The 15435-nt window shown below is 39.7% G+C and overlaps 1 protein-coding gene across 1 annotated transcript in view; it reads left to right on the top strand.

Annotated features, from left to right (window-relative positions):
• The window catches only part of MED12L (mediator complex subunit 12L), a 335495-nt gene that overhangs the window by 29047 nt on the left and 291013 nt on the right, over nucleotides 1–15435 (top strand). Inside the window, 2 exon segments of the mRNA XM_045037430.1 lie at nucleotides 2814–2918; nucleotides 10832–11023. Of these exon segments, the coding sequence (XP_044893365.1) occupies nucleotides 2814–2918; nucleotides 10832–11023 (297 nt within the window).

Here is a 15435-nt window from a genome sequence, read left to right as displayed (position 1 = left end):
TCTGTGCCAGGCACTGCTCTATGTGCTTGACATGCCTCTGTGAACAAAATAAAGACCCTTGGTCTCAGGGACCTTCCTGGTGGTGGGGGAGACAGACAGTACACACTGTAAGTAAATTACAGGGCATTTTAAGTGGTGAGTGCTGTGGATTGTTGGCCGATTAGGAATGCTGGGGATGAAGAGGACAGGGTGAGCAGTTTAAATTTTAAATAGGGTCATCCAATTCCTGGTTGAGAATATAAAAATTTGAGCAAAGCCATAGGTGGTTATAGAGTTGACCGTGTGGATACCAGGGAAAGCCATGCAGGCTGAGGGAACAGACAGTACAGTGGCCCTGAGGCTAGAGGCCATCCAGCAGGCCTGCTTGAAGAGCTGCAAGAAGACCAGTGTGGTTGGAGTCGAGTCAGCTAAGGCAAGAGGGGTGAGGAATGAGGTCAGAAAGGGAATAGCATTAGGGACTTGTGGGACATCGTAGGGCCTTTGCTTATACCCAGAGTTGGGGAGTTAATGCGGCTTTTGAGCAGGAGTAACATAGTCTTCCTGAGGTTTTAAAAAGCTCCCTGTGGCTGCTGTGTTGAAAAAGACTTCCAGGGGGCAGTCGTAGAAGCAAGGAGACCAGTTAGGAGCCATTGGTATGTCCAAGCATGAGATTAATGGGGGCCCTGACTCGGAGAGGACATTGGTAGTGATGAAGGTTCTGGAAGTGTTTTTGTGCCACTTAGAATACAAGATAAAATGTTCTCAGAACTCAAGGCTTCCAGCAGTACCTGTGTGGATCTTAGTGTGAGGAAAATCTGATGTGGTTGACAAGTAACCACAGTTCCATGTTCCTTTTCTTCTGAGGAGTGTGTGTACGTGTGCACGCATGCGTATGTTTGCAGAACCTATCTCTCCAGGCTAGCAGTTAGCAGTCAAGTACGGTGAGCAGCTGAGTCTGTGTACCTTTAGAATAGAATGCGAAGCAGCCTTAAATGGAACTAACTGGTCCTGAAAGCCTCACACATTTCTTCTTGATTAAGCCAGATGTGTTTCTAGTAAAAACATATGCTGTTACTCAATTAATGTTTCTTGTAATACTCTGATGGTAAATCAAGGATAAAAATTCATTTTTCTCATCCCATTTCCTTTCTGACCCCATTTGTCCCCCTTCTTTCTTAGACTCTGAGACTATAGAAATTTTGTTAGCACACTCGCTTTAAGTTGACTGACGCCTTTCTGACTTATAATATGCATTATGTAGTTTTGCCCTAGATTTTCAAATAATTAGTTTGAACAAGTGGGAGCAGTTTGAGACTCAGTGTTGATAGGTGTATGCAACTCATTTTCTGTGCAGGTCACGATTTCAGTGACCTTCGTGCGTGGAGGAGACTTGATTATCATAGAGCTAAACTTCCTGTAGTGGGGTCTTTTGAAAGCTTGCCAAAACAGTGGCTTGCCAAGATGTTAGGTAGAGTATATACACAATTAAGTTAAGTTCCATGGCACGTCTCCAAGGGACCTCGGCTCTCAGCCAGGCTGACCTTTCAGGTGCTTATATGTCATAAACTATTTTGTCCTAAGGCTTTCTGCTTCATCACAGCAGTGACTTTGATCAGTTGTTGTTGTTTTTTTTTTTTTTTTTTTTTTTTTTTTCATTTTCTACATGCAGCAACTACGGAGTATATGTTAAGTATATGTGCTCATTTTTGTGCTATGGCTAGCATTACCCCAACAGTTAACTAAGAACTTTTCTTCGTTTAGAGTGAGGGGAAGAGAAGGTAGCTTCATTTACTCAACTTTTCCCCTTTACTCTTTCAAGTCTATATTTTAGGAACTCTGATTTAGTTCCATAGCTCAATGATTTGGGCTGGATAAAGTGGTGGTTGTATTCTTCTCCTCCTTCTCTCTCTCTCTCTCTTTTTTTTTTTTTAAAGCCTTGGGCTATTTCTGATGTGACCTTGGGAAGAATATTTTTCCTATATCCAGTAGGAGATGTTTTTAATGAGAGTATGAGTTGTAGCTACATATTTTTAGACCACATTTTCATATGGCATTAGTACTTTGGTGGCATGGAGTCGTGGAGATTTCTCTTCCTAGCCTTGGGTTGAGGAGACAGCATTTCAGTGCTGGCTCTGTCCAGTTACTGTGCTAGCTTAGGGGGCCTCATTCTTCTTGTTTATAAATGGGCATGGAGATCCTTACTTACCGTTTACCTTAGAATTGGTAAATATCATCAAGTGAGCCAACATGTACGGAAGAATTTTGCAAGCCCTAAACTTCCTTCACATGTTGCTGGTCATGGTGTTGTGTTTATTATAAAGCTTGTGCCTATGAACCCTTCATTTCTGTCTTTAACTTGCTATGGGGTCTTAGGTAAGTGGAGTGAGCCATTTTTCTTGAACATAAAATAGAGATGTGCATAGGGGCTGGCAAGGAAGGGAGAGTCCAACTATAGGGTCTCTAGAAACAATTCCAGTATACAGATTCTGGGATTTTATGTTTTCTGCATGTGGGGAGGGTTTTTGCTCATTTTTTTCTTTTCCTAACTTGTTAAAACATTTTAAACTTACAGAATAATTAAGAGAAGAGTGTCATGAACACCCACGTACCCTCTACCTAAAGTTAACAGTTGTTAATATTTTGCCACATTTACTTCATCATTCTCTGTATGTTTGTGTACTGGTTTTAAACTTTGAATTTCTGCTCTCTCTTTGATGTGTGTTCAACAGTTCTCTTTTCCAGAGTATAGTGTAGTCGGTCATTAAGCTGCAGTGTATCGGGTTAAGTTGGAGTTTTTATGTCCTTCTGATTAATTGATACTTTTTCTTGACCAGGATGAACTTACTGCTGTGAATGTGAAACAAGGCTTCAACAATCAGCCAGCCTTTACTGGAGATGAACATGGCTCAGCCAGAAATATTGTAATTAACCCATCAAAGGTAATGCAAATTGTCTATTTCCTAAACCTTCTGAAAAAGTGTGTGTGACACTCTTGATAGTTAATGTTGATTAATTAGTGTTATTTAAACCACAGTCCATATTCAGGATTCCCAGGATATCTTGCATACTGTCCTGCTGTAGGACCCAGTTAGGAATCGTGCATTGCATTTGGTTGTCCTGTCCTTTCAGTCTATTGTAACCTGGTACAGGATTGCGCTCCACCTTTTCTCATGGTGGTGTTTTTTTGGGGGATTTCAGAGTTGCCATTTTAGAAGAGTGCCGTCCAGGGGCACCTGGGTGGCTCAGTGGGTTGAGCATCTGACTTCAGCTCAGGTCACGATCTCACTTTATGAATTTGAGCTCTGCATTGGGCTTGCTGGTCTCATCACAGAGCCCACTTCAGACCCTCTGCCCCCTCTCTCGGCCCCTCCCCCACTTACACTCTCTCAAAAATAAATAAAACATTAAAAAAAGATACATTTGTCTTATATTCTAGTCCTATATTCTAGATTTGTCTGATTGTTTTTCATGATAAGTTTCAGGTTAAATATTTTTGGTAAGAAGACTATATTGTATATCAGAAGTCATACAATGCCAGTTTGCCCATTACTGGTTATACTGAGTTTGAGCACCAAAGGTGGTGTCTTCTCTTTATATTGTAAAAGTAGTTATCTTTTCCTTGTTGTAGACTCTTTCGGGTGATAGTTTGAGACCAAGTGAATATGCTGTTCTTCAATAAAATTTCATCGTGTGATTTTATCATCAGTTCATGATGCTTGCTGAATGATTCATTTTGCTGGCAGTTGCAAAATGCAGGTTTTCCAATTGTCTTTTCTCATACATTATTGCCATTCTTGTGTAAATGGACATCTCATTTTAGAATTTATTTTTATTTATTATTACTATTATTTTAATGTTTGTTTATTTTTGAGGGAGACAGAGAAGGGGACAGAGGATCCGAGGCAGACTCTGTGCTGACAGAGCTGTGGGGGCTCGAATTCACGAACCGTGAGATCACGACCTGCGCCGAAGTCGGACACTCAACCGACTGAGCCACCCAGGCACCTTGCCCTTTATTTTTTATTGTTTTATTTTATTTTTTTAAGTAGGTTCCACGCCCAACGTGGGGCTTCAACTCACCACCCTGAGATTAAGAGAGAGCCTGCACTACCGACTGAGCCAGCCCGGAGCCCCAAACACTTCCATTTTTCTGTCTTGTCTTGTCTTGTCTTGTCTTGTCTTGTCTTGTCTTGTCTTGTCTTGTCTTCTCTCTTTTCTCTCTTTTCTCTCTTTTCTCTCTTTTCTCTCTTTTCTCTCTTTTCTCTCTTTTCTCTCTTTTCTCTCTTTTCTCTTTTCTCTTCTTTTTTCTTTCCTTTCCTTTCCTTCCTTTTTCTTTTTTTTTAATTTTTATTAAAAAAAATTTTTTTTTTAACGTTTATTTATTTTTGGGACAGAGAGAGACAGAGCATGAATGGGGGAGGGACAGAGAGAGAGGGAGACACAGAATCGGAAGCAGGCTCCAGGCTCTGAACCATCAGCCCAGAGCCCGACACAGGGCTCGAACTCACAGACCGCGAGATCGTGACCTGAGCTGAAGTCGGACACTTAACTGACTGAGCCACCCAGGCGCCCCTCTTTCTTTCTTTCTGTCTTTCTGTCTTTCTGTCTTTCTGTCTTTCTGTCTTTCTTTCTGTCTTTCTTTCTGTCTTTCTTTCTGTCTTTCTTTCTGTCTTTCTTTCTGTCTTTCTGTCTTTCTGTCTTTCTTTCTCCTGGAGCCCCAAACACTTCCTTCCTTCCTTCCTTCCTTCCTTCCTTCCTTCCTTCCTTCCTTCCTTCCTTTTTTTTTTTTTTTTTTTTTTTCAACGTTTATTTATTTTTCGGACAGAGAGAGACAGAGCATGAACGGGGGAGGGGCAGAGAGAGAGGGAGACACAGAATCGGAAACAGGCTCCAGGCTCTGAGCCATCAGCCCAGAGCCCGACGCGGGGCTCGAACTCACGGACCGCGAGATCATGACCTGGCTGAAGTCGGACGCTTAACCGACTGCGCCACCCAGGCACCCCTTCCTTCTTTTTTTAAAGTAATCTCCACTCCCAACGTGGGGCTGTAACTCACAAAGATCAAGAGTTGCATTTCCCACCCACTGAGCCAGCCAGGTGCACTGACCCCCCATATTTTAGTATCACTTTGAACCTTGGACTCTTTAATATTTGATATGTCATTTCTCATTTTGGTGTTTAAATTGTCTCTTACTTTGTGGGGGGAGAGCACCTTTAACCTGTTTCTTGGGTGCTTTTGACACCTCCATCATTCTTTGAGCATTTCCTCACTTTTGATATAATAATGTATTTTAGGTTCATGTTCTTTGGCATGCTAATTGCTACTAGAGTATCATAACGTGTAGGTCATTTCAGTGGACAGAGATGGGAAACAACACATAGATTTGTTTCTTCTCTTCTCTCCTTTTTCTTTCCTTCCTTGCATCCATCCACCAGTTCTTATGCAATATCACAGGGTTTTTCCTGTTTTATGTTCCATCTTTCTCTCTCTCTTCTCCCAAAGTGAGAACCCTGGCTTTCAGTAAATTCAATGTATTTATTTACTCTGTCTTAAAATACACATAAAAAAGTTCTAGAATAGACTATACCAATGTTATTCCAACAACAAAGTTACTATGTAAAATTTATAATTTTCCTGTAATACTTTTTGTCCTTAGATTAATTTTCATTAAGGGTATAGAGTCATTGTTGTCATAAAATTTCTTTTTTTTAATTTTAATTTTTATTTATGTGTTAACGTTTATTTATTTTAGAGACAGAGCATGAGCGGGGGAGGGTCAGAGAGAGAGGAAGACACAGAATCTGAAACAGGCTCCAGGCTCTGAGCTGTCAGCACAGAGCCTGACGCGGGGCTTGAACTCACGAACCGCGAGATCATGACCTGACCTGAAGTTGGACGCTTAACTGACTGAGCCACCCAGGCGCCCCTCTTTTTTTTAATTTTTAAATTTTTAAAAAATGTTTTTATTTGTTTTTGAGAGAGAGGGAGAGCGTGAGCAGGGGAGGGGCAGAGAGAGAGGGAGACACAGAATCTGAACCAGGCTCCAGATTCTGAGCTCTCAGTACAGAGCCCGATATGGGTCTTGAACTCGTGAACTGTGAGATTGTGACCTGAGCTGAAGTCGGGCACTCAACCGACTGAGCCATCCAGGTGCTCCCAAAATTTTTTGAATTAAAAATTTTTTCTGTGTGGTTATGTTAACAATTACGTATATGGGTGGAATTATTTGTTTCTGTTTGTATTCTTTTAAAATTTGCTTTTTTTCATCCTTTTTGAGTTGTTTTTATTTTCTGAATACTGAAATATTAAATTGAAAGCATCATACATAAAAATGAAAAGAATATATTTTCTTCTCCTTACCCAGAAATAACCATTGTTAGAGGTTTGTGTATCATTTAAGATATCTTTGTTTGCACATGTACACACATGCACATGTAATTGACAGTTTGCTAATCAACTGAAATATTTAAACAGTGTGAAAGAGAACAGGCATTTTCTACAGATGATCGTGCCATCAACTGAACACAGTGTTTTTAGTTTTGTCTTTTTCCAATCTTCATACACTTTTAACATCACAGCTACAATTACGTGTATACTGTAATTGGCATTTTTAAAAAATTGTGGTAAAATAAACAAAACTTGCCATTTTAACATTTTAAGATGTACAGTTCTTTGGCATTAAGTCACATTGTGGTATAACTGTCATCACCATCCACCTCCAGAATTTTTTTGTCTTCCTTATGTTTTTTTAAAAAAGTAACATCATTTGGTATAGATTTTTTCTTGAGGCCGGAAGTATTCATTTTAATAATTATTGATGGACAGATAACGAACATGCCATCGTTTATGTTCTAGAATGACCTGAAACTGCTAGTATACAGCAATTAGCCTGTTGCCAATTTCTTTTTTTTCTTTTTTTAAACAGATTATTTATTTATTCATTTATTTAGAGTGAGCGCACAAGCAGGAAGGGGCAGAGAGAAGGAGAGACAGAATCCCAAGCAGGCTCTGTGCCATCAGAGGAGAGCCCTATGAGGGGCTCGAACTCACAAACTGTGAGATCATGACCTGAGCCGAGATCAAGAGACAGATGCTTACCCGACTGCGCCACCCAGGCGCCCCAGCCTGTTGCCAATTTCTTAAGGTTATTTATGAAGAGGTTGTAGTCATATTTGAACATGTAGCTTTTGTTCTTTAGGGTAAATTCCCAGAAGCATGTCACTTGGGTAGAAGGTGTATTAGTCTCTTAGGGCCATCATAACAAAGTACCACAAACTGGTGGCTTAAACAACAGAAATGTGATTTTCTGAGAATATTTATTTTCTCACAGTTGAGGGGTCTGGTAGTCAAGATCAGGGTGTCAGTAGGTCTGGGTTCTTGTGAGGCCTCTCTCTTGGCTTGTGCAAGGCTGGCCTCTCACTGTGTCCTCGCATGGGCTTTTCTCTGTGTGCATGTATTTCTGGTGTTTCTTCCTCTTATAAGGAAGCCAGTCCACTGGAGTCGGCCCCACCATTAAGACTTCATTTGACCTTAACCGCTTTTAAAGGCCCTGTCTCCAAATGCAATCATACTGGGGATTAGGGCTTCCACATCTGAATTTTGGGATAACACAATTCCGTCCGTAACAGAAAGTATGACTGCTGTGTGTCTCTTGATACGAACTGCCAAACTATTCTGTTGTATCAAGTTTTATGTCAATTTAAATAACTGAATAAATGGAAATAACATCCATTACAACTTCTGCTGCTGTCAACCCTTCCTGTGAGATTTACTCAAGGATTCAAACCTTCTGAAGGGAATTTGATCTTATAAATATGGAATACATGAACTATACTGTAGTCCCTAAACTTTTTTCCATTTTCTCATGAAATGAATTACTTTCAAAATAGCTTTGGGTGGATGGAAACAAGTTTTAAATTAAACTTTATCTCTCCTACCTTGTCTGATGGAGTGCAAATTGGTATAAAGCTTATGGAGGGCAATTTAACAAATGCTGATTAAAATTTCAGAATCATACAATCTGAATTCTGGAAATTTATCTGAAATCTGTAGCTGTACATGTGTGAAATGACAAATAGGAAAGATTGTTCATTTTAATGTGATCTATAATAGAGTTTGGAAAAAACACTCCAAGTGTCCATTAACAGGGGCTTGATTCAATAAAATGTGGTACCCCACACAGTGCATTATTTGTAAAAATAAATGAGAAATTCTCCATATATAGATAGATGTGGAAGACTTAGACATGTACTAAAGCACATAAAGAGGTACATACATAAAAAAGAAAAAATAACCTATTTGTGTTCATGTGTATTCACCTGAAGCAACACCGGAAAGACCTATGAAACTAAGCAAAGTGGTTACTTGGAGGTAGGCTTTGGGACTTGGGAATGAGGCTATTTGGTTTTTTAGGTTTGGAATAATGTGAATATAAAATTAAGTGCACGTTCATTTTGATTTTCTTTTTTCTCTTTTTAGGGAATTTTAGTTTATAATATGCAGTTCACAGGGTTTAAGATGTAGACATAAGACATATAGTCACCTGTTCCATTGTTATTAAATACATAGTTATAAAACAGATCGCTGACTAGTTTTTAAAAACATTTTTATACATTTATTATGATTAAATACTCATACATAATTGCAAGTAAGAGACTTTTTAAATATGAAACAATCTGTGTAAGTAGGTATTTTAAGTTCTTGGTGTGAAGACTAGATATTGATTGGGAAATTTAAAATTAAACAATTTGCTATTGGTTGCTTGTATCTAGACAACTATAATTGCTACATTTTCACTTTTAATATATTTTCTGTTGCAACATTCTGCAAACATTTACTTAAAACATACCATGAAGTTTTTTGTTAAAAAAAAAAGGAAAGCTCAAATTTTTTTTCCAATTCGTCTAAGTTTTTATTACCATATTATATCAACACACCAAAATAGACTTTTTTTTATTGTCCATAAATCACAAAGATCAAGGAACGGCAATTCACATTAAGAAAAAGCATAACCAGCTGGGTGTCTGGGTGGCACAGTGGTTGAGTGTCGGATTCTATGTTGGCTTAGGTTATGATCTCATGGTTGTGGGATCTAGCCCCGAGTGTGGAGCCTACTTAAGATTCTCTCTCTACCACCCGTCTCCCCCGCCCTTCCTCCTTCCATCCCTCCCTTTACCCCTCTCCCCTGCTCTCACACTGTTTCTCTAAAAAAATAAAAATAAAAAAAATTATTTTATTTTTTAGGAGCACAATATATATCCTTCTATTATTTTTTTAAAAAATATAATTTATTGTCAAATTGGTTTCCATACAACACCCAGTGCTCATTCCCAACAACACCCAGGGCACATCCCTCCTCTTTGCCCATCACCCCCTTTCCCCTTAGTTTGTTAGTCCTTAAGAGTCTCTCATGGTTTGCCTCCCTCCCTCTCTGTAATTTTTCTTTTTGCCCTTCCCCTCCCTCGTGGTCTTCTGTAAAGTTTCTCAAGATCCACATATGAGTGTCTTTCTCTGCCTGGTTTATTTCACTTAGCATAACACCCTCTAGTTCCATCCATGTTGCTGCAAATGGCCAGATTTCATGCCATCTCAAAAATAAAAAATTTTAAAAAAGAAAAAGTGTAGATAAACTTTACTAATTTCTACAACTGTGTCCCAGCCTATAGACTAATTATTGACTCATGAGCCTTAACCAAGGCTGTGACTCTTATTTTGTTTCAACAGGGTAGGTATTTTATTGTAATCATGGTTACCACTGTCTGCTAACCTTACTAGAGATATTTACTAGAAATTGTGCTTTATCTTATTAAAGAACTCCCAGGGAATGAAATATGATTCTTGGAAATTCCGACAAGTCTTAGGTGGATTCACTTGATTTTTAGGTATTCATCCCTTTCCTTCTTGTGCCTTTCTTCTTATGTCCTCTTTTAGTTCGGTTACTACGAAATGCCACAGTCGTTCACAGAAGCTCCCTTTGCTACTTTATTCCATTCAGAGCAGGTAACAGTAGCTTTCTCTTGAAATACTTGTACTCCTGAAATTGGCGGCCCAGTCAAAAATGTTGAATACTTAATTTAATCGAACCTTTTGTAATTTTCCACTTAAACAAATTTTTCTTGTCTTGTTTTTAGAAAGCACTGAGTGTAAATACAGAGTTTCCTTTCCAAAAATATATGCTATTAAGATGAAACAAGAAAAAGAATGATTACTGTGTGATTACCAGGCTTTCTGCTTTTGTCTGCAACACCTCTCAGGAAAAATATTCTCTTCCAAATTTGTGTGTAGTATGAAAAAGAAGTACAGCTGAAGATTAAAGCAGAACCCATTGTCTTGAAATTTATTCAGGATGTAATTAATTTCATCTTATCAGAGATTCTCAAAGGCTCTTCTTTTTTCCTTGAACCACTTGTTAATAGTGGAACAAAGGTGCTGTGGGAGTTTTTGCTTCATGTTAGTATAAGGAAATCACATTTTATTTTTTTTTATTTTTAAAAAAATTTTTTTTTTCAACTTTTATTTATTTTTGGGACAGAGAGAGACAGAGCATGAACGGGGGAGGGGCAGAGAGAGAGGGAGACACAGAATCGGAAACAGGCTCCAGGCTCCGAGTCATCAGCCCAGAGCCTGACGCGGGGCTCGAACTCACGGACCACGAGATCGTGACCTGGCTGAAGTCGGACGCTTAACCGACTGCGCCACCCAGGCGCCCCGGAAATCACATTTTAAATTGCCATTTTATTTTCTGACGGCTGTTTGAAGATACTCTCGTAAAACAAAAATAAAATACGAATATACATTACTAACATACTTGTTTATTGTCATCAAACTTTTTCTTTTTTTCTCGTTTCCACAGATTGCAGCTTATTTCAGCAGCATATTAGCTGAGAAACTAAAGCTTAACACTTTCCAGGACACCGGAAAGAAGAAACCACAAGTTAATGCTAAAGATAATTACTGGCTGGTTACTGCTCGATCCCAGAGTGCAATTCATAGTTGGTTCTCTGACTTAGCAGGAAATAAACCACTTGCTATTTTGGCAAAAAAGGTATTAAGTATTTCTAATGTTACTTTAATTGTGGTCTTCTAGAAATCACGATGTTCGCGCTAACGTTCAAGTACATACTTGTTTCCCCCTGTTCCTTCCAAAACCCAAAGCCTCACTGGCAGGTGCTGCACATATGCTCTTTGCCCCTTTGTTGTGATGGCACCTGGTGCCTAGGACGTCTTGACCTAAATGTTCCACACAGGAAGCAATTTATGTGGACTTTAGGTAGACAAGTTTTTGCTTTTTATTTTTTTTTATTTTTTTTTATTTTTTTTAATGTTTATTTTTGAGACAGAGAGAGACAGAGCATGAATGGGGGAGGGACAGAGAGAGAGGGAGACACAGAATCGGAAACAGGCTCCAGGCTCCAAGCCATCAGCCCAGAGCCTGACACGGGGCTCGAACTCACGGGCTGCGAGATCGTGACCTGAGCTGAAGTCGGACGCTTAACCGACTGAGCCACCCAGGCGCCCCGGTAGACAAGTTTTTAAAATCAAGAACAGACCATAAGAGTTCATTAATTTCCAGTATTTTTTTTTTTTTCTATTTTCTTAGGCCAGGATGTCCGAAATCTGTTACACAGAAATTCTTGCTTTGATGTTATTTCCTTGTCTTGAAAAGTACCAATCCAAATTCTTTAAGCTGTCTCCTTCCTAATAAGTACAGTAGTGATTCTGTGCGTGCTTGAAAAACTTCTTTGAAAAAATTTTAGAGCAGAATGGACAGGTTTATTTATAGCTTCTACCTTTTTGGGGGACAGGATGTGGAAAGCGAGGGTTCTTTTAAAATCTTTGCCTTTGATCATTTTTCCTCAAGTGGGAAATAATACAGATTCAACAGTCTCATCCTATCAAATCCTATCAGATGTCCAAATCCTATCAAATGTCTTTTGAAATTTAGAGGAGAGCTCGACCCTACCTCCTAGTCTTGATCTCTGGCTTCTGGCACACCTTCCAAGTAACCCATGTGTCTTCCTCAACTTGCCTGAAACCCTTTAGTCTTAGGGGTGTCTATTTTCTGTCCTTGATAGTGAGTGTTCATTACCTGGTGTGGCGCAGGCCTGGTTTAGAGAAGAGCTCCTTTTTGTATTTGCTTGCTTATTTTCTAAAGCAACTCTTTGAAAATAGTGCCTGTCGCTACCATTGGCTTTCTTTTGCCCTCGTGCCTCCGTACTATTGTGTTGCCTTTCACGTATTTTCGTGATTCCGAGCAACTGAAATCCTTGAAAAGCATAGCAGTCCACATAATCGCCCCTTGCTACTCAGGTTATGCCTGTCTCATCACCGGCTGAACCGTGTAGCATTTCTTGTCCAGTAGTGAACATTTACCATGTGGGTACTCTATGACCTGTAAATTGGATCTGAAGGCCCCCTAAGTCAAAGGACAGCCTTTGTGATGGCTTTCTACCAATAGTTCATACCCTCCGTGTTGGGTCGTACCTTCAATTTCCATGTAGCCAGCCTGACATCTTTCTTCTTAGGTTTTCCTTTTTAAATACGTTTTTAGAATCCCATTTTTTTGGACATTTCCTGAAAGCAAATAATGGTGAGGAATTGATGCCCTTGCTTGAGGGGTGTAGGTAGTGGTTTCTCATCTTTGAGGAGGGAGATGAATTACAGTGCAGTGTATTAGCCAGTGTTCTTCTCTCTTTATTAGGAGCTGCCTCTGGCCAAGTCAGGTGTTCCTCAGGTAAGCCCTGACATTAATTCTTTGTGAAGATAAACTTGTTGTCTTTAGAAAACCATTAACTATGCCTTCAAGTATTCATTTCTTGGGCATTTGAGGAGCCCCTCCCTATTCCTCCCTTCCTGAGCATTTCATCCTCTTAAAAAGGCAAAAGCTCTTTCAGAACTGGGTGAAAGATTTCATTCTTTACATGTTCTTCATAGTAGAAAGTTCAAATACTTCTTTAATTTCTGGTATTTATTTCTGAGATGATTAATGCAGAAGACCTTAATTTTCCTGCTAAGATCTTGGGTCCTCTTCCAGCTGTGTACTGGAGTTCGAAATAGTTTCCTATATGGGATCAATCAAGTTTCTGAACCTAGTTTTCTGTTACGGTACAACTCCACAGATCTCCCATGTATTCAGCCACAGAGAGGTAAAAAAAAAATGGCCTATAAAGGGACTTTTAACTCCACCATGGTCATAGTTAGATATGGAAAAAGAGACCTATGGCCTCTAGGGATATCCTTCTGGCTCTTAAACAGTTCACTAGGTATGGCTTCTTCACTTCAGGTGACATTGATTACTGTGGTCTATGTAATTTCCATTTGCCTCCACCTCTGCTGTGAACAGAGGGTGTTGACAGTGACCTTTATCTAAGGGGAAAGGCAATACACGGTGGTACAGCCTTTCCATGGATGAAAAACCATCACATGCTAGGTGTCTTAGTTTTCTGTTAGTACTTAGATGCAGCTCTAGCTTGATTTAGAAATGAAACAGCTGCCCAGTATTTGCCTAGGTTCAGCTACAAGTTGTAGTCAGATGGTTTCTTTGCTGAAAATGGAATCCATGCCTGTGAGGAAGTCAATCACCGTAAACATAATTTCCTTCCTGAGTTGGCCCAAACTATGAATTTGACAAAGCCATCAATATGTGTCTTCTTCCTTAATTAAATAACCTTCACATACATTCTTCTGAATTTTAATTCCTTTTATTTGAGCTAACCATTTCTTACAGGGTTCTGCCAGTAGGGGCACTGAACTGGAGGTATGCCCTGGCTTGTTCATGTTGAAGACCTGTGACTTAGCTTTGTTTGCTATTTCATCTGAACATTTAACGTGTTCAAATTTTTATTTTCCTTCTGTCAGTTATTCAAAGGAAATCCTTTAGGCATCTGTAAAAGATGCTATTAGTAATGTTTCTTTGGGGATGGTACATTCACTTTTTTGCATTTGCCTAATTTTTAGACCTTGATCTTGTAATTTTTTGGTACATCTGACTGAGAGGCAACTTGGCCTTGGCAACTAAAATTTAACTCTCTCAGACTATATGTTCCAATGAAAGGCAGCAGCTCAAGTCTTGCATGGAGTGTATAAGCCTGCGCTTTTCTTGTCCTTGGCTTAAACAGTAGTCTGTAAACCCATAGTCTTCTGCTCCATGAGCAACGTGTCTTATAAATGAAATTTTCAGGAAATTTTCATGTTAAAGCGTGTCACTGTGGTCTGCAGAGAAGGAAGCCTTCCAGCTTTGGCTTATAAGACTTTCACCTTCCTTTTAGGTATGTTTGTGCAGTGTAGCTGCCTCTGGCATGGGGGTTATGTTTAAAGTCAGTACCCAGGGCTGGAACTGTCCATGATCAAGTCTGTTAAATTGCCCATCACATACAGTATACGGGCAGCTGCATCTCAGTGTCCAACCGGGTGTTTCTTTGGTAAGAACCAGGTGTAACAGCTTGTTTTAAAGGGCTGTGTACAAAAAAATACTTCCCTTTTAATCCTAGGCTCACACTTTGTACCAAGTGTGTGAACACTCAAATTGTAACATATGAGTGATAGAAAATATCCACTGTCTAAAGGAGGATTTGCCTAAGAGAAAAATGCCATGCTGTCAGAATCAGCTGGTTTGAAGTCTGGGTTTCCAACATACAATCAAGCGAGACTTTGGGGCATAGAAACCAGGGCTCTTGATATCTGTGGTTGTAGTGCCCAAGGCCCTCTTAGGAGAGGGTCAGGTCCATGGCTTGAAAATACTTTGGCTGGCATGAAGAAATCTTTGGAACTGGCAACAAAATGAAAACCATTCCAGTTTTGATACATGTCATTCTTCTACCTTACCCTTCTTTTCTTTTCTTTTTTTTAGAGACAGAGACAGAGTGTGAGTGGGGGAGGGGCACAGAAAGAGGGAGACAGAATCTAAAGCAGGCTCTAGGCTCCCGGCTGTTTATACAGAGCCCAACATGGGGCTTGAACTCAAGAACCATGAGATCCTGACATGAGCTGAAGTCAGTTGCTTAACTGACTGAGCCACTCAGGTGCCCCTTTACCCTTCTTTAAAAAAAAAAAAAAAAAAAAAAAAAAAAAAGTTCGTTTATTTATTTTGAGAGAGAGAGAGAGAGAGAGAGAGCGCACATATTGAGTGAATGAGGGAGGGGCAGAGAGAGAGAGGGAGAGAGAGAATGCCAAGTAGGCTCTGCACTGTCAGCACAGAGCCCAACTCGGGGCTTGCACTGACAAACTGTGAGATTATGACCTGAGCTGATGTTAAGAGTCAGACACTTAAACTGACTGAGCTACCCAGATGCCCCTTTTTTTACTTTACCCTTCTAACCACCCTGTGAGGTAGTCAGGGTTAGATTGGTGTCACATTCATAAATGAAGAGCCCGGGAGTGATGAGTTTATACTGGCTGGGGGGCCAGTAATGGAGTACCGTGTTCTCTGTTCACTGTTGTACTCTATATTCATAAGTT

Source organism: Felis catus, chromosome C2, assembly GCF_018350175.1.
Source record: "Felis catus isolate Fca126 chromosome C2, F.catus_Fca126_mat1.0, whole genome shotgun sequence".
Classification (NCBI taxonomy): domain Eukaryota; kingdom Metazoa; phylum Chordata; class Mammalia; order Carnivora; family Felidae; genus Felis; species Felis catus.
This window is presented reverse-complemented; position numbering and strand designations above follow the sequence as displayed.